The sequence below is a fragment of the Micropterus dolomieu genome, linkage group LG16, assembly GCF_021292245.1.
Source record: "Micropterus dolomieu isolate WLL.071019.BEF.003 ecotype Adirondacks linkage group LG16, ASM2129224v1, whole genome shotgun sequence".
Lineage (NCBI taxonomy): Eukaryota > Metazoa > Chordata > Actinopteri > Centrarchiformes > Centrarchidae > Micropterus > Micropterus dolomieu.
In genome coordinates, this window is record NC_060165.1 from 8628358 (window position 1) to 8648798 (window position 20441).

The 20441-nt window shown below is 39.6% G+C and overlaps 1 protein-coding gene across 1 annotated transcript in view; it reads left to right on the forward strand.

Moving 5' to 3' along the window:
- tbc1d22a (TBC1 domain family, member 22a) overlaps nucleotides 1–20441 on the forward strand; it is a 92886-nt gene that overhangs the window by 46033 nt on the left and 26412 nt on the right. The window contains exons 13-14 of the mRNA XM_046072652.1: nucleotides 6855–6930; nucleotides 15724–15851. Of these exons, the coding sequence (XP_045928608.1) occupies nucleotides 6855–6930; nucleotides 15724–15851 (204 nt within the window). The remainder of the gene's footprint in view (nucleotides 1–6854; nucleotides 6931–15723; nucleotides 15852–20441) is intronic.

Genomic DNA, 20441 nt, shown 5'->3' on the forward strand with positions numbered 1-20441 from the left:
TTTAGCATGATTTTTACAGGAATGTTAAGAGTTTAAAGGACCCGCTAGTCTAGATAGCAGGTTTTGAGAAATTTTGGAACCGGGTCCTTAAAATTTAGTTTCAATACTCAGCGCCTACGCACCAAAGTTTATTGGGCACTAGCCCTTCCTTTTAGCCCTTTATCATCAGCTCGGCCAATTGCACAGCTGTGTCTCAAACTTGTGGACTTCTTGTGCTGCCAATACACATTAGAGTGTACTGCCCTTAAACTAGAGGCCATAGATGTTCACACAAATACACACGAAAGCGACAGAATTAAATCTGGCCAGTCCTCCTGTAGCTCACAACAACTGTAATTGTCTACACCTTATCGCAACCTGTCATCTCTCTCACACAATCACTCTCTCTCACACACACATACACGTAGCAGAGAATGACAGATCATTGCCCTGTCCTTCAGTTTATTGTCTACGCTTTATCTTGACCTGTCATCTCTCTCTCCCTCCTCTGTCCTTATGTCTCTTTCGCTCTCTCTGTCTCTCTCACTCACACACACACATACCGTTGCAGCGTTGTTGTGTTGGTTCTGTCCAACTCGCTGATAGACATCCTGTGCCACAATAGGAGGCAATCTTACTCCAGCGTGGAGCCATTGTTGTCTTTAATAGATTGTACTGAGAGGTGAAGAGGAGCTATTGATTCAGCTGACTGAGAGAAAGGAGGGGGGAGAGGGAGAGAGTGAGCGAAGAAGGAAAGAACGAAAGGCTGTTGACACCTGGCCGTGAAAGAGAGACGCAGATTTAATGTTTGTGTGCTCTGTGTCTGTTTGTTCATGTGGCTGAACCGGAGCAGTTCCACTGACTGGGTCAGTTGTGGTGGATGGACAGATGGTGGGAGACGAGGAGAATGTATGAATAATGAAGGAGTGAAAGTTGATTTCCTCCTGTTGCCTCAGCTGATCAAAGATCCGACATATTGGATTTGACAAAGAGAGGAAGTGAGTGGAAGAAGGACAAGCAGAAAATAGAGAATGGGATGAAGAAATAAATGAATAAAGGAGGTGGGGGAGTGGAAGGAGGAGAGAGGGATTGTGATTGAGGAGGTGAGGGAATGAGGTGAAGAAACAGGAGGTGAAGCAGTTAAGACAGAAAGGTAAAAAGAGAAACATGGAAGAGAAGAAATGCATGTGAATAAAGAAAAATTAGAATAAAGAGAAAAATCTTATTAGTATCTTACTCTAATCATAACTATCTCTCATGGCAAAAAAACTACTAAACAGATCTAACAAAACAACAATCAGTCACAAAACAAAATGCAGTACAGCATGGAACAAAATGAAACACCAGGGAACAAAACAAAGCAGAGACATAATAGCATGTTCAAAACACTTAGTCAAGTCTGGCCTCATTAGCACCAGCAAAGTGATGAAAATAGACAAGGAAATGGAGAACAGAAGGTGGGAGAGGAGTTAAAATAAAGAAAGAAATGAGAGGAGGGAGGGATGTAGAAGTATTAAAATGAAGAAAGAGGAGAGCAACAGGGCAAGATTTAGAGGTGAAAAGAGGGAAATAAAGGAGTATGGAAAGAGAGAAAAGGAGGGAGAAATATGGAGATTGTTTTGTAATTCACGTTTTTTTTCTTTGTTAGGTTTTACAATAGATAAACAACATAATGCAACACAACATATAAAACATATTAAAGTAAATCAATGAAGAACTGGTAAAAAAAAAGGACACCAGTCAAAAAGAATAAAAAGGCCATAAAATATTTATAAACACAAAATAAATGAAGTAGCACATTTTTGTGATACAATATATAATGGATAATAATATAGGAATATTTTCTTTCTGGTATGTTTCTTTCTTTATATACATAAAAACTTATCTTTGTAATTATTAGTCCTTGCAATGAAAGACTCAAAAGAGGCAAATGTCCATCATTACTTTGAAACCATTCATTAAAAACAGGAGAACAATCTTTGAAGCAATGGACATTCAGTGAAAATAGAGATTGGGGAAAAAGAAGGAAAATGAGTGAGACGGAGGAATTGAGAAAGAGGGGGCGGAGTAGAGGAACGAAGAAGAGAGAGAGGAAATAAGCCAGGGAAAGACAAACTCTCTGACCCTCAAATGCATTAGTCTTTTTTACATCTTGTTGTGATTACATAGCTAGAGGAGAAAGACGTGCATAAATCCTTTCCTTATATTTTAGTAAATGTAGAAATGCCACAATAGGAAAATGTAATTATATTAAAAGTAAAAGTCTTTCTCATAAAAGTTGACTTTTAAAGTAGAGCCAATGAACGAATGAACGAGAGTATCAAAAATAAAACAACGTTAGCAATGCTAACTCATTTAGCTCATTTATTCAAACGAATCTGATTCCACAAAAAGCTATATTTAGAGTGATTGGAAACACATGAACAAAGACAAAAAGATTTTTCAATTTGAGTGATTATTTTCAGTTCTGTTTACTTTGTGTGTTCTGCCTTGACAGCTGTGGCTGCTCATTCTAACTACCTGGTCTGACGTCCACTATTTACATTCAGTCCAAACATACCGCTGTTGATTTGACAAGAAAATAAGATCTAAGATCTATGACTCCTTGTGTGGCAGGTAAGTTTTCACTGGAAAGATGTAAAAAGAGAAAGATGAATCACCAATGCACTAGAAATGATGAGTCATACCTTTAACAATAAACAAATGTTGATGAACTGAACTTGTGACAGACATACAGATAAAGTGATGGGGTTGAGCAAAACTGTGGTCAAGACAGCCGGAGGGAGAGAGATATGAAATAAAGAAGGTGCGAAACAGACAGAAAACATAAAGAGAGAGAAGTGTGAGAATACGAAAAAGACGTAGTGAAGGTGAAAATAAGACCGATTGTACAGCAATAAAGAGACTGACAGAGGATGAGAATTGAAAAGTAGGTATAGAGAGAATTAAAATAGTAGGTATAGAACTAGAAAATGCTACAAAGTGATTTTGAGGCAGACGGACTGAAAGAAGAAGCTGGAGAGAGAGAGAGCAGGAAGGACAGCTGATTAAAGCCAGCAGCTTCAATAATGCAAATGCAATTACTGGCCCTCACACTTGCTTAGCACCTAACCGCATTAACACTGGTAGAAAGAAAGAGAGCCAGAGAGGTAGAGAAGCTCAAGACAGAAAAGGGAGACAATGTACAAATATAAAATTTAAAAAAATCAAAGTAGAACAAAAAGGATGGGAGGTAGAGTCGGAATGTGTGAAACAAAAAACACAGTGATGGAGAAGAGATGGGTACGGAGGCTGACAGGTGTCATGGGAAATTAGTGATTTAAAAAAATTTTTTACTTTTACCAATGACAAATTTGCAATTTCACATCATTTGGGACCATTATTTTTACCATATCTGTGAACAAATACTTGGAAAAGCTAGAGCAGATAATAAATTAACAACAACCAGAAAGCATAAGGACTAAACTTGCTACAGAATTTGTCTGGGTAGGGACTATAGCCATTGGGTTTTGGAAAAGTTGTTAAGTTTCAGTTTCCATCCTCTCTCCATAGTGATTTTACCTTCATGGCACAGCACCCAAGCTGTTTTAGGCCTCACCTTGAGCCTTTAACTGCGGGGAAACCTCTTTAATATGACCTCATAATCATTATAGATACGATTTTTCATGTTTGCCTTTTGTGTCTCAATTTACAGCTTTTGACATTTAGCCTATCTGTAGAAATTAATATGAAAAATAGGCAACATGAGAACCACCTCCCCTAATTACCAAGCATTTCATTTGCACAATAAAACCCAAAAGAAACGTCTCCTCATTGGCTTAAAAGAGACTAGTTTGCATCACCATTCCTGCTCAGCTGCGCAGTCTGGAGTGGAGGGGAGACGGTTGCCAGCGCTAACTGACTTCACCTTTTCAGCAGTTGGGGAAACAACAGAGAGACTGTTCTTGGTCTTGAGATGCTGACACATTGGAACCGACACTGTACATTTACTGGCAGAATATTTTCCTCCGGTCGCGTTCGCAGTCACTTGCCGCTCGGACAATAAAACACTCGCTACGCACCTTTCATTCATTACAGGAGTCAAGCTGCTCTTATAACAGAAGCTTTCACGTAGATATTCTTTGAAGAATGAGGAGAGGAAGCTAGCCCAGCGTTGAGTGTTACTGTGCACATACAGCGTGCGATTGAAAACACTAGTAGGGTCTAGTTTAATGGGAAATTTTAGTACCGCCGCTCCTAAATGAATGTAGGGGAAACACTGTACTTATCGGCCGACATATATACGTGTGTGTGTGTGTGTGTGTGTATGTGTGTGTATATATATATATATATGAAGTAAGCCAATATTGGCTTACATATTGTCCTGGCTGATTTATCTGTCCGGCTGTAGTTGATATAATGACCCTTTTAGAGGCTATGGAGGGGTGAAAGAAGCATGGGATGCTATAGATGGAGCAATGTTTTTGAAAAAGGCAGTAGAGAATGCAGTTTCTACTCTGCCAGCCACTGATGGACTCAGGAGGGACACACACGCCTTGGTTCTGCTAAGCCTGAAGGACAACTGGAGCTGTTTATTGCTAAATGACTTCTCTTCCCCCACTTCTTTCTTTCTCTCTCTCTTTCTCCTTCTCATCCCCCCCCAATCTGTTGGATACTTTGCCACATCAGCTGTTTTCCAACCACACTGAAATGACCCCTCAAGGAAACGTAATCCTCGTGTGTGTGTGTGTGTGTGTGTGTGTGTGTGTGTGTTTGGGTGTACACGCACACACAAAATGCTTATGTGCAGTTCTCACTTGTATTGTATTCTGCAAGTTCAACCATCAGACACTGCCCACTGCTGTGATCATATTCTGGTTAGTCATATCCCCAGAAAGTCCTAAAATATGTTTGATTATTTAGAATTAAATAATTTCAATATACTTTCTCTGTTAAATATTAAAATGTAAAGATCTACTACATTAGTTTTTGGAAAGTAAGCACAAAGTTGATGTATACTTGTTTGTATAATTACATACATATTTTATATTTAGAAATTTTCACGTTTATTGTTTTTGTGAAAATGGTTTCAGATCCATTCATAACTTCTGTAAATTGTCTTAGATTAATTAAATTGCCTGGATTTTTCCCCACAAATTTCAATGCACACTTGCAATGCAAAATGTCACACAAAATATACACTACAGTCTATAGGTAATACGCACTGTATCTCATGACTGAAAAGGATCAGAAAGAAAAAAAATCTTTAGGTCACAGGAGTAACCTCAGTTCTCTGAGTAGTGTGCGATGTCTCACTATTGGATACGCCCCCTCACATATTGACAGTGCTATTCCAGACGTCTACATCGACATCTTCTGCCTTCATAAATGGGTGACACAATGTCATTCATCATTCAGTCATCTTTTCTTGCTTCGGAAGCCAAGCTGTTCTTTCCTAGATCTCCAGGTTAAGTTAGCTAAACTGTCCTCAGACTAAAGTGGACACCACCTTGCTGGGCGCCAGTTCCTAGGGATATCAATCCTTCACCATAGGTGTTTTTTTTATTGTTTTTGTTTTGGCCTGTCACCAAACTGTGACTTGTCTATTGGCTATGTTGATTAAGCTACACCCAGCAAGCTAACATCATGGAAAGCCTTCAGTCACCTTACTTCCTGCACAGAACTGGTTGACCGAAAAACTGAAAAATAAGAAAACAGTTTTAATATCCTACCTTTCTGTGACTAATAAAAGCTAAATGCATAAGAAAACACATCAAAACACATTAAAAATAGCAACTTAGTCATTGAGTGTAAAACATTAGCTAGCCAGGAATGCATTAAAATCAATGTTATGAGAGTCACAGTGTTAATAAAAACAAATAACATAATATATTTTAATTGTAACATTGCTTTTTTTTGCACGCATTGTACCAAGTTAATACTTCACTGACCATTTGGAAAATTAGAGGCCTGGTGTCCATCTCCCTATATTTGTCCTTACTTGTGGCTTTATAAACATCACCCCTACCAGCTTTGTTAACCTGAAGGCATTATGCAGTCTAGATGAGGCACAATAAGTACTTGATGGGGACAGTTTGTGAAATGAAGACCTCGGCAATCAGCTCTTAGGGAGATTTTATTATTCCACCACTTCACACCAGGTATGAGGCCAGGACCCATTCACGGCTCACCTGTTATGTTCTTACAGCCACATTCACAATCAGCCCTCTTCTTTGCTTACAAGGGCCACACCGCATGTGCTTTGTCATGCCAATGTTGGTTAGGTGGCCTATTTTCAGTATTTTCTCTATTTTGTTTTTAAAGAAGATGGCTAAGGCTTTGTGTGAGGTGTGAAATGGGTCCTGGAAATCTGTAATGGCCACTGCACTTTTCTGAAAATGAAACCTCAAAGAGAAAATGTGAAAATGCAAGCCCTTTTGTGTGTTTGCTGTAATACACTGACTCTCAGGCCAAATGGCTGCAAAACGTCAATGTGAAACAAACCATGTTAGCTTTCTCAACAAGGGATCAATTTCACAGCTTGTCTAAGAAATTACAGAGAAATATGACAGATAGCTATGATAAAAATATATCTCCTGTTTGATCTCCTTGGTGCCAGTTTTTTTTGTTTGTCTTTGCACTTTTTGTTATGTAGTCATTCCATGTTCATAGGAATATTATTTGTTTTCTAGTCTGACCTTCGTTCTTCTTGTTGTTGCTTGTAATAATTTATCCACAGTGCTTGAACCCTATTTCAGTCCCGCATTCATTCACGTTGGGAGTCAGCAAAGTATTTAAAGTTTAAAAATGAGTTAGAACAGACTGACTATTTAAAGTTTTTCACCGTTGTATATGGACCCTCGGTCCATATTAACTCTGATTTCTCTTCTCCTCAGGACAACTATACATTTGCCCAGCCAGGCATCCAGAGGAAAGTCAAGGCCCTGGAGGAGCTGGTCAGCAGGATTGATGGTGAGTCATCTGCCTTGCCTCCATCCATCCATCCATCCATCCATTCTTTCACCCATCCATAAAGTACTTTCTGCTTACAGCAGCTGCCATTTTGACTCGATTTCCATTAACTTTTTCCTGTCTTTCCTGTCTCTCTTCTCCTCAATGTATCAGCCATCTTTTTCAATTCTTTCTTGCTTTACAATACATAAGCAAGACAGTGAGCTACATTCATAAGTTTTTTCTCTTAAATTCATTTGTCAAAATGGAGAAAATTAACTAAAACCCTCATTTATCTGTTTTTTTTCCCAATGTCACTTGTTTTTGCTTTTTCTTTTCATGGCCTAAACTCGTCACAAGCAATGAGCAGTATAGTAAGAGTTTTGCACATATTTAGGTTTCATTTTGTTCTTGCCTGTAAACATTTTGTAAAGAGGACAATATTCATCAGTCTGACATATGGAGGTGTTAACTTGTGCATTCCCACACATACATGTACAAACATTTCCTGTGTGACGCCCATTGTGGCCTCTTTCCCCCTAGATACTGTAGATGATCTTCTGCACTGGTCTTCCACATTCCTCTTTACCAACATTAAATAAGTCATTGTCTTAGTTTGACCTAAGTGCCTAAGCAAGGCTATGTTTAGCTCCTAATATATGCATGTAGCAGGGAGGAAGAAGGCAACGCTGATTGGACAACACAAAACAGAGAAATAAAAAATAAAAAAATTGCTTTAATGATTGTTTTCCCCCTTAACTTTGACTTGCAGTTTTATTAACACGGTCTTTGATACTATAAGTGTTAGAACTACATACACACCAGGAAGTAACATTTGTTTTCACGCTGGGATTCTTCTGCTGTATGTAATTACACAACACTGCCATCGTGTCTCGCTACTCTTCATTCCACTCAGCTGTCGGGGGAAATGTGCACGTGCTGTTGATTATTAACACCAAACAATGGCCTTCTGAGGGGTGGGAGTTAATGTATGTACACTGAGGGTACTCACGAACAGCTCAGTGACATTTCACATACACTCGCAACTTGGTGTTAATTAGCAATGCTGCTTTTTCTTCTGTCCCCCTTGCTGGTTTTAATTTTGTCAACACAATAAATGTGTAAATATGGTTTCAGTAGTCTTCTATCTAAACCTACCTTTGTCACTCAAAATGTGTAGGGTATTTGAAGCAGCCCACAATGCATTGTGCAAAACAAGGTCTTATCAAAGCAAGTCTTTGTACAATGGTCATGTTCTTGGCTAACCTTGGTGCTGTCCGACTATCCTGTCACCCGCTCTGTCAGCCAGAGGGAGGGGAGGACTCACCCGCTGCATTCAAATGTGTGTGTGTGTGTGTGTATGTGAGAATGGCAAAGAAAGTTAGTGTGCATATGCATGCCTGTCTGTTTGCACATGTGATTGTGACAGAGTAAACTGATGGAAAAGGACAAGAGAGTGTTGATGCATGCTGTTGTCTGTGTGTGGAAAAAAAACTCATAAACTGTGTGTGTGTGTACCTGTGAGATTGTATGTATTGCGCTGTATGTGTGAGTCAAAAATTGTGTGTGTTTGTGTGTGTGTCTTTTCTATGTCTAGAAAAATAAATGGACAAAAAAAGGACAGCAGAGACATAAAAAAATGGATATTTTTATTGGATCTTTTTCCAAAGTGCCCTGTCATCACAGTTGGGGCTGAGCCATTTTATACCTCGCCAGCTTGACATTACCACCTCTAATGAGATCACAGATAGCTTTTATCTTGTGTTACAGGATTGTTTTTCGCCCTCGTCATAGCATCTGCTTTGGGAACAATGGCCTCTCATCATCTCCTCCAAAATTACCTATCAGCGCTTATCAGGTGCAGGCTTATCCAGAGTGCTGTGCAGTTTGAGAAACGGCGGAGTCCTGTCTTTTCATAACAGGCCGATGGTTTTGGCGACTGGTATAGATTTATCAATATTACAATTTCACTCCTGATAGAAAGCCTGAGTTGTAGTATCAAATTTTATGAGTATTTTTATTGGTTCTTTATTGTTTTTCTCTGCGTGTTAATGTTTCTTGTGTATTTCTTGTGCGATCACAGATCCATTACATTAGCAGCACTAATAGTACTTAATCTTTCAGCTCATTAATTTTAGATTTGTTGGACAAAACTAATTGCAAAATGAATAAATCTATTATTCTCCATTAGAGTGAGCTAGTACCCCTTCCCAGAAAGGCAAAAGAAAATGCCTTAGCTGTTGCTATAGGACTCCGGTATTCTGTTTCAGCCCTGTATAAGTTGGCTATCCGATACAGGGACATGAGTGGTAGATGGAGTATTTGTTAAGACAATATTGTTTCATTGCATTATTGTTTGCAGGACTGGGGAAGTAGAGATAAGATATTGCTGATCTGTCTGTCTCGCACCACTTTCTCTGTCGCCTTCTCTCTGTCTCTTTAAAATTACTGCATCCAGCTCCTCCTACAGTATATACTGTACCTGTCAGACAGAGGGAGAACACACATACTATACATTCACATAGAGGGAAAGAAAGCTAATGTACAGTGTTTTTATGGCCATATCCTACCATCTGTTACCTACAATTTGTTTTTAGTGCAGCGGGGGCAGGAACAGACGCCTCAGCCATTTTCCCACAGTGTTCTTCCTCCTCCTCAGTTGTCTTCTGTCACCCAATCTTTTTGAAACACTCTTCCACCCTATGTCATGTAATTCTTTACTTTTGATAGGAGCTGCTGCATCATCACATAGGCATCAATGCACTGACCCAAGCTAGGTGAAGAGATCTTACATATTTTCAAATTTAAATTTGGCTGTGTCAAAGGCAGCAGATATATCAGACAGAATGAATACCGCGTGATTATGAGAGTCTAAAGACGCCGGTAAATCACAAGGTTTCTTATGCGGTTTAATAACCATAATGTCACCAGTCCTGGAGTAGCTGTAAAAACACTTCCTTCTCCCTCAAGTGTTGTGCCTGAAGTGAGGCTTTGACAAAGGTGCCTCGTCCTCAGCTGCTTTAAAAGTGTCACACAGGGCATTTCTCAAATGAGCCTTCATGCTCAGTCAACTTTCCATGAATGACAAAGCTAAAAATACTGTTTTGCACAAAAGAATATTAATTATGATTTCTCAGGTGTCCTTTGGATACTACATTTTTATTTGTTTCCTGTAGTGTTATGTAGTGTTAGCTCTAATTGAACTTGAAGCAAGGAGGCAAATAAAAAGGATTTGTTAAAAATTATAAAAATCAAAGCCGTTTTTCTCTCTACATTGATTCTTTGAAATATCTTTTTCTCTCTCTGCTTGCCCCTCCTTCAGACTCCCCCTTCCTGTAATTATCCTACTTGTAATAAGTGATGCTAACTCCTATTAGCCTTGCTTGACGCTAGCATGTGTTCTTCTTTAAAAGACAAGCCACTTTGTCGGCGTGCCTGTAATGTTTCTCTGATCTCTTTATCCCTCCCTTATCTCTTTCTGTGTAGTTTTTGCACAAAAGTGCATTAGCACAAGTTCATCAACATGCAAATTGCCCAAAGGTGAATATATTTATGCAAATGAGAGGACGCACTGGCAGTGCGCGCTCTGAGCCTGAATTGTGTAAAAAGACTGGTAGCTGGATTGTGAGACTGTATTGCATAATGAAGGCAGTGTGTTTGAGTATTGTTTTTTTTTTTTAAGTTAAATTATTTGCCTTTAATTTGTAGCTGCAGTTGCTTCTTGAAGTGGTTATCCATTTTGTGTGGATGACCTTTAGTCTGTGTATATTTACAGCTGTATTTGTTTTTGAGTGTTTGAGTGTTTTTTTTTTTTAATATATAAAATCTCACGTGTATGTGTAGCTCTAGGAGAGTGTGTTTGACTTTTCTGGTGTTTTTTATTTTGAAATTATGCAATTTATTTAAAGCTGTATTCAGTTCAGGCCTGCCCCAAGGTCAGCCCTCTACAACCTCCATCCTACATCAGCTCTACAACATTCACACACTGTGCTCTCCCTGCCTACATCCATTTTACATACTTCACACACTGTATGTTTCAAGTTTTCAAGCATTTTACATGCAATTATTTAAATAAATTCTCTACAGTCTTTTCTTTCCAAATATTCTACACCAAACCTTTAGGAAAATGTGAAGGTTATGTCTCTACACTGCCAGTCTTCTGGCTGCTATGCGTTTGGATCGCTTCAGTTTAAATTCTGACAGGGTGTGGTGGTTTTTCCTACCCTCCACTGCTGCACATCTTGAAAAGTATGGGATTCAAATGTTGCATGGTATTTTTTGTGCACACTCACTCAGACAGCCATTTATTATGTTTGTGGATATCACTTGCAGTTTTCTAAATTTAGTTAAGTTTTTTGCATGATCTAAGATGTGACACCCATATAAGCTCCTAGATAAAAATACAAATGTATGAATGAGGTCTGCTGTTGCTCTGTTTTCATGCACCAGGTTTGTTATGCCTCACGTTTAGGATCGAAATGACAGAGAGAAGCATTGCTGAAGCAGTGCACGCAAATATATAATTAGTGACACCATAAAAATATGTCTGACCCTACAATAGCGGCAGTCTCCCTCGGGATAATCACTAACAAGTGTGTGACCCTGTGGTTGTGTAAGAGGAATAATTAAGCATCACTCAGTAGACCATCTTTTGTACCAGACTTGGGTATTCATTTTTACTAGTGATAGCTACATCCCGCATGTGGGTGTTTTCTCTGTGTGTGACAGACAAACAAATAAACGATATATTTATAGGGCCACCTGAAACACACAAATAATATTATTTAAATGGAGTAACACAGAGACTAACAAATGGATGTTAGCACACAAACAGAAGTTCCCCAAAATATGTATACACTTTTAATAAGCAGCTTATCTGGTCTATTTTTGCTGCATGGAAAAGTCTTTCACACATATAGATGAACAATTTCCTGTTCCCTAAACACCTCTCTGGAATAGCGAGTGTCCAGTCATAGCATAGCAACCTTAATTAGAGGGAACTTGAGAAGGCAACAGTCGGAAAGACTTTGGAGGTCTGTGTCTATTTATTTTAGCCTTTCTAAAACCTAAAAACACAAAAGTAAAATTATAATGAATGGATTAAATGTTATCTGCTCTAGCATGTCTGGTTAACTAGGTATTCAAGTGCATATTTAAGGCCTTTCACAAGGTGCTTGTTGAAAAAGTCAGCTGCAACTAAGCTAACGTTAGCTTAATGAGCTAATTAGGTGCAACTGATAAAAATCTGCCCGCAAAATCAACAGTCGCTGGCTTGAGCTGAGAAGCCTGCTTTTGTCTGCTCTGTCTGATATCGAGGAGCTAATATACATTACTGAGACTGTTGAGTATTAAATCTGCTTCTGTTATCATTATAAACTGCATATGTGCTTATAGGAGAAGGGAAAGCTTGACAGGCATAGCAACAGTAACTAATGGGGGCGAGGATTAGCTAACAGCCAATTATATCCAGAGAAAAAGACCAGAGAGGGGCACAAAATATTGGCACAGTGGTGAGTGACTTGAACAGACAGGCCCTTGTTGTCTGGTTTGTATCTACAGTAGGATTTGTTTAAACCTGTGCTAAACCTGACAAGAGTAAAATAAAAGAGGTAAGGTATAAAGGTTACAATGACATGAGTACATTCTGTTTATATATAGAGATCGATCGATGGCTGACAGTGACAGAAGAAGCAAATGACAAAGAACAGATTTAAAATAAAGCAGCTCTGTCACACTGAGTGAAAGTCAAAAGTGAAAGCAAAGCCAGTAGGAGAGTGGAAACGAGGGAAAAAAGTGTGTAACTGTAATTACGTTTTGTACCAAGGAGAGCAGGCAGAATTGGCCTTGTCAGCAGAATTCTGGGAGCTGCTCACTAGTCACCGCACGACCTCTGACCTCCTGCTGTCCGCCCGCACTTCACCGGCCATGGGCTACAGGCATCAGCTGGCGCCGTGGCCTCCTAAACTTTAACCAGCAGTAGGAAGGAAGACAAGACTCATCAGTCAATCAGTGTCTATGAGATATGTCATCCTCAGCCCCCATAACTACGCTACCCAGCATGCCGATCACTGCGCCAGCTGGACAGCAGCCCACGGTTAAGAAGTCACACGTTTTAGTGCTCTACTTCATTGTTTTTTTCTCCTTGTTGTTCTTTTTGTGTTTTATAATCTTTAATTCTGTCTCCTCTCCCAGAGCGATAACTCCCAATGGCAAATTACTTCTCCCTCCCACCCTCACCCCCCCCATCGTGCACCTCTCCCTTTCTGTGTTTGGTGAAGTTGCTAATATTAGGCAGAGCAAGTTCATTAGTGTAATTTAACATTGTCTAAAGTTGTTCCCCTCTCTCCCTCTGTGTTTGGCAGCTAGCTAAGATCTGTCACCGTGATACATTCGCCGTTAATGAGCTTGCCTTGTTTGTGCTTTTACAGCAGCATGTGATAATTAAACTGCAGAGAGGAGTGTGAAATAATCGCTTTGTGTTTACTTTGCGCCCTGCTCATGGGGTGGAATGTATGCGTAATTGTCAAACATGCAAGTTTGGGCAACGGAAGACAGGTGTCATTCAAGTGTTTGCTGTGTGTGTTTGAGAATAAGGAAGGTATGTATTCTTGGCCGTACATAAAGTTTCACCAATTAAAGATTTATTAAAGCTATATTTTTGAGTGTGTGTGTGTGTGTGTGTGTGTGTGTGTGTGTGTGTGCTTGTCAGTCAGCCCTGATTAAGAGCACAGGGTGTGAGAGAAGAGGATGCTGTAGTTCCTCCCTAACTGGCTTTTCTCATAGATTCTCTGACAGCTCTTTAATTACAGCTCTATTATGAAGTGTGTGGTGTGTGTGTGTGTGTGTGTGTGTGTGTATGTGAGTGAAGAGAGAGACTGAGAATTGAGTGTCATGGGTTTGATGACTATGAAATAGGCAGTCGCTGAATACTGAGTGGTATTTTTAATCCTTTGTTATGTAAATAAGCATAAAACAAACATTTATCAAGAACAGAGAAAGGAACAAAGGCAGCCACTCTCCATGTCAGAGTCCCGTATGCAGCAAATCTTCCACTGACATTTCTGCGTCTCAGCCATTCTTCTCAGCGAGTGTTCACGCCAGCCTGCCACACCGTCACGCTGACACTGACGTTCGAACTCCACATTGAGACCATACTGAGACCGCCTGATGCAACGTATGGTCCTCTAGCTGTGTGATTTGTTGGAAAGCGAGAGCAAAATCTGAAGCAATTATTGCAGGAGACACACAAAACACATTTTATGGATACAAGGAGACAGGTGTGGATATATAATAGCCAGATGTTTATGTTTGGAGAGCCGAGCCTAAAAAAAACACCATGCAGCTTTTGTGCCCACTAAACCTGCACAAAAAAGACAACAAGAAACTGTGTAACTTTCAAAGCACCCGCAAAGAGTGAAATGCACCCCTAACTGTGCTGCCAAGCAAACAACGTCTGTTTGCACACATTTAAATTAGGTAACATACAGACATTCACAAATTCTATGCAAATGAGCCCCAATGCAAAAAAACATCACAAACATCTGCGCTAACAGCCACACGCTGGTAGAGTGAAATTATTAGTGTTATCGGAGAGTTGGTGGTAACTGAAGCACATTTATAAGGGATAAACATTTAACACAACGCGTGTTTGCGCTGTTAGTGCAGGAAAGTTATATTACAGTACTGTGCACTAGGGATGCCACAGTAAGGAATTTTTCCCACCAACTTGTGACGGTGTTACCGATTATACCTGACATTTTACAAGGCAAGACACAAACTGAATTTGTCTTGACTCCTCCTCCTGCCGAACACTCTAATGTTACAGTGAAGACTGGTTTTTAATTCTCTCCACTAAATCTGCAACTTTTGATGTGACTTGTTTATAAGCCCTGCTGCGCCTGAAATTTGGCAGTGGCAGCCTTAGTTAACTAACACCACAATTACGGTAATGGCACATTGGGACATGATTAATATTCTAGAGGAGGGATGTCAAATGTTTTCCGTTTCCTTGGCAACTACTTGCATTTTAGCCAATGCCATTTTGCTTCACTAAGCTCAAACTGCCAACAGAGCATATTAAGCTTAACAGGAAATGAAGCGTGCCTCACAGAAAAACTGAAGAGATTTGTTTTAAAACACAAAGCGTCTGTTTTGAAAGTGTTTAAATTATGGGAGGACCGTTAACGACAGTAACAGTTGGTATTTATGAAAGTAATTAATAGTGAGGTAGAAGGAGAAATATTACACGCATGTATGCTTTGCATATAAGATCACCCCACACAGTTTAGCACAGACTGACCTTGTAAGACTGAAATGAACAAAAATACAGTTTTAATCAGCTTCTATCAAAGAAATAATAAACATACACTCTATACATTACATAAACATGCCTTCTGTCCTCACCCCTGGCTGCACTCTGTTCCTCACTGGACTGACATGCAATTGCCTTGGAGCTTTATTTAACAATGAATACACCCCACTTTCTCATCTCAGTTTGGTTTATTGCTTTTCTCAGACAATTCTGATAGCTCTGTAATTACATCTCTATTATGAGGCGTGATGGTTGTGTATGCGCGTGACACTGACTGCAGTACTTATATACAGAAAGGGGAGTTATGAAGGAATTTCTTTGTCTACACACTTGTTACTGTCACCATTACTATAGCCAGAGCCTAAAGGAATTGTGCACATCTTCGTCTGTACTGTTTTCCTTTGCTGGCATTCACACAAATGTAAATGCAAGTAGTGGCACGATAATGTATGTGTGATATTGTGTTTATTTTAAATTGTGATTATTATTATTATTTTTGACAGAGTCTGTGCACCGCCACATGCAGCAGTACGAGGTGGAGTACCTGCAGTTTGCCTTCCGCTGGATGAACAACCTCCTAATGAGGGAGCTGCCACTACGCTGCACGATCAGACTGTGGGACACCTACCAGGTACAGACACACGCACACAGCAAAGCTACTGTGATTTTTGTTATCTGTCCATTTCTATCTATCTGGCTCTGCATGGGATCTCAGAAAAGGGATTTTCTCTGATAATGACATCTGATTGCCTCAGATGTGCTGCTTTTGTAATTCCTACCATTATACCCCAGCCAACCCTGCAGCATGATACTACATAATACAGATATTTTTATCATAAAAGTATTTAATTATGCCAGCTTTCTCTGTGATGGTCTTAATTATACAAATCGTATAATACAGCCTAACTATGCTGCTCTGCTCCATCACACAGCCATGCTACTGACAAATTTACACTTCAGTTGTTAGTTTAACAGGACGAGTTGATTTGTTCACTGTTAGCACAGCTCATATGGAGTGAGACAAATAGTTGTAACACAAGAAACAGACAAAAAGGAAGGAAAGGTTTAAAAATGTGTAATAAAGAACATTTCTGGAGACAATTTGCGGGTGAGGGATTGTAAAGGATTAGTTAATTCAGTACTGAAACAAAGATGTCAGTAGCCCCTTTCAGGCATGAAACAAAAGTCTTTGGTGTTTTACTTACGGTTTAATTTAAATGTTATGGCTGTTCGCTTCTTGTGTGTGTGAGTGTAAAAGAAAAGCCTGTTACTGTGTTGACCTAGATGTGTAAAGAGAGGGAGGAAGATCTTAGTCCCACTCAAACACATCTGGACCTGTTCATGCTGCTGCCCTTTCACATTTACACAGAGTTTAACAGGCGACGCCTACAGTTGGCGTTGTCAATAACACCTAATGTTTGCTATTCATTCAGTGCGGTGTGTGTATATACTGGAATGTGTGTGGATAGTCCAGGGCTGGAGCTGAGTACATATCATGGATTTTCCAGTTGATGCAAAGGTGGAGAGGGTTATACATGCAATCACAGTGTTTGGATAGATGGGGAAAGTGGAGAGAAGGAGCATGAAGATGAATGGAGTGTTTATCGGTGGTGCTTTCAACTGTGATAGTTGGCTGCATGAACATGTTCTGCTATCATCTCAGCAGCAGTGTCAGCAACTGTGTGCCCCTGTGCTTCTTCCTGCTGTTTCTCAGCGCTTTTAGCATCACTCAGAGTTTCTGTCTCGTTTTTTTCCTGCATTTTCTTCTAATTTCTCATTCAAATTTAATTGCATGATAGGCTGATGTTCCTTGTCATATTTACCCTTTGGTTTGTGTTAGTAGTGTTTGCTTAGCTCAAAAGTCTGACATTCCCACATTGTTGAAGTCAGTGTGAGAAAGGTATCATGTAAAGAAAATGATGAACTTTTGCCAGATAACACTACAGATGTGTGACTTTTCGTTGCAGTTAAGAGCCCTAGGGGAACAAGAGGAGTTAGTAGAAGGGCGAGGGGAAGCAAATTTAGCTGGGTACGGCATCAAAGTGGATTGTTGAAAAACATCAAGGATGAGAGGGGATAAAAAGTGATGGGGTGACAGTGTCAAGTAAAAATAGACAAGAGCAAGAGAAGAGAGAGAAAGCAGCGAGAGAAAAGTGGAAGTACTTAAAAAATTAAAAAATTGAAATGAGGGCATGTTGCAGTTTACAGCTGAAGTGCTTAGTCCACAGCCTTCAACGAACCATAGCTTGGATGAATGAATACCAAATGAATCTTGTCTAAATCTTCATGAACTCAGACTGAACTTTGGGCATCATGAGATAGATTGCAGCTGACAGGTAAAAGCCACGTAACAGCAAGGAGGGTATTTTTCTTTTCTTGCCTTACTTGAATTAAAACACCACGGCCATTTTTTGTGTCAGATTTAGTTTGCCTCCCAAACTCTTGAATGCTAATAGAACTCCTGCTGGCTGTTAGAAATACATTCTGCTAATTATATATGATGTTTTACTTTACTGCAAGCTGAGGGTGGAGCACATTTTGCTGCGTGGTATGATTATCATTCCCCACTAATACTATATAATTGAAAAAAATTTTTTTTCTTGTCATCTTATAAAACATTCAATCTGTGATTTTTATTTTTTACATAAATTGCTACATTTTAATCATGCAGGCTATTACATGAGCAATTTCAGTATTTAAAAAATTTCACTATACCATTGCTTACAAAGATCTTATTACTATAATCCTACTTACAGTAATTGATCCCTGACAGAAAGCATTCTCTTCTCTTTCTCTGTTCTCGATGATATAAAACTGCTGGGTCAGCTACAGTGACACTCATGAACCTGGAGGGGAAAAAAGAGCCCTGAACACTCCACTTCCTCCGCAGTCTTTCTCCTTACATGACTTATGCGAGTATCAGTGATTAGGAAGCCAAAGAAACCTATTTTTCTCAGGAGTAACCCCTTGAGTTCATCTAACAACAGCACAGCATTTTCATGAACCCACTTCCTAGTCAACCATCCCTCATAATTAACGGGGGTGAGTAAGTGAAGAATGAAAAGTTTGAGAAATGGAAATGTGAGGAAACGTTTTGTGTATATGCCTGGAAGTGCGTGACCTTTACAATACTCTTTGGCTGACCCAGTACTGCTGTACCTGACCCAGTAATAGTTTCAATTATACATGACGTCTGCATGGTGTCCATAGTAACAAGCAGTTATTTTTCATCATGCGTCATCAGTTAAGAGCTCAGCAACAACTGTAATGCATCATCCTACTGAAAGAAGGAAAGAATAAAGGAAAAAGAGGGGCTGCATTTTGAATGTTACAGTCTCCATGCTTTGCAACTACAGTATGGACAAGGTTTGACAACTGAAAGTACTAAAATGTGGTTATGGTTATGCGATTTGGTTAAGATTCGGAAAAGATCACTCTAACTTATAAATAAAGCCTATAATTATTGTGAGACAGGACATAAACCCTTGTCTCTGGTGTCAAAGTCAAACCTGTGACACACCCATCCGGTAATCGGCCCTCAGTACCTTTCTATTTGCTGTGCTACATGGCACTGAGAAGGCTTATGACTGTGTTATTTTGTGGCCGGCACTACAAGAGTATGAACCACCCGGATCATAACAAGGAGCCATTAGGCTCTTGTATAACGATAGTGAGAGCTGTGTCCACATTCTCTGCAAGAAGTCAAGCATGTTCTCAGTAGGCGTTGGGGAGTGCCAGCGAGAGTTGTGCCTCATCACAGTTTCTGTTTATGATTGTCATGGACAGAATCTTGAGGAGGTGCCGCTGAGATGCGGAGAGAGTCCATTAAGGGGGCCCTCAGGATGCCCTTCTGCATTTTGCGGATGATATGATCCAACTGGCTTCTTCAGACGGTGATCTCCAGGTGCACTGGGGTGGTTTACAGCAGATTGTGAAACGGTGGGGATGAGAATCGGCATTTCCAAGTCTGAGACCATGATACTCTGCTGGAAAGGGGTGGATTGCTCCCTTCGGGTTGGGAGTGAGTTAGTGCCCCCCAAGTGAAGGAGTTCAAGTAACTTTGGGTCTTGTTCACGAGTGAAGGATGGAGCATGAGATCCACTGACGCTGTACTAAACTGGTGCAGATCTTGATTTACAGTGCAGTCTACATTCCAGCCCTCACCTATGGTCATAAACTTTGGAAATTGACAGAATGAGATCATGGATACGGGTGGCCAAAGTCTTTTCTTCTCAGGTTGGGTGAGCTCACACTTAGCAACAGGGTGAGGAGATCAGACATTTGGAAGGACCTTGGAGTAGAACCGCTGCCCTTTCCCATTGAAAGAAGTCAGCAGAGGTGGTTTGGGAATCCGATTTAGATACCTCCTGGACATAAGGCTGTGGAGGTTTTAAAGAACATGTCCAACTGGAAGGAGACCACAGAGCAGATCCAGAATATCCTGAAGGGATTAGGGATGTCCTGATACACTTCGGGATCCCCCAAGAAGAGCTGAAATATGCAGCTAGGGAGAAGGACGTTTCTTGACATACCTTGAATTCTCCAATTAGTAAATAATTCCCAAGGAAGTAGGTTGGATTAATTTCATCTTAAAGTATTTAACATTTGATCCCAACATACTAGGGCTGGACAATAAAACAATAACATCATTCTGATATAATTTTTTCAGTAACAATATAACCAGTGTTTAATAAATATTCAATAAATGTTTGATTTTAATCACTTGAATCATACACAAATTAGGATGTTTTTTTTTTTATTAAGATGTTTATTTTGTTGAGGAAAAAGGACTGAAAACCTTTAAAAGCTCTTAATTTTACTCATGAATATTTGTTGAAAAAGATTTGATTACAATTGTTTTGAATGTCCTACCTCAGACTTGTGAAGTGATCCACTGTTTGGCATCAAGTGTTGACCATAAAGAAGAGTTTAAACCACAATTAACCATCAGGTTTCTTCAACTTTCACTCAGGAGCTAAAATCAACCTTTAAACTCGAAAGAAATAACAATTTGATACTTAATTATCTATATCGATAGATATTAAACTTTTTATCGTGATAACATTTTTGTATTCATATTTTGTATTCAACATACTTTGTATTAACTTAGTAAAGCATGATGGTTAGCAGTGTTGGCTTACATGAAAGAAAGTTTTGGGTAGCGTTGGGCGATGTTTTACAATCACGATGCCAGCTCAGCGTCAGCCATCACTGATGGACA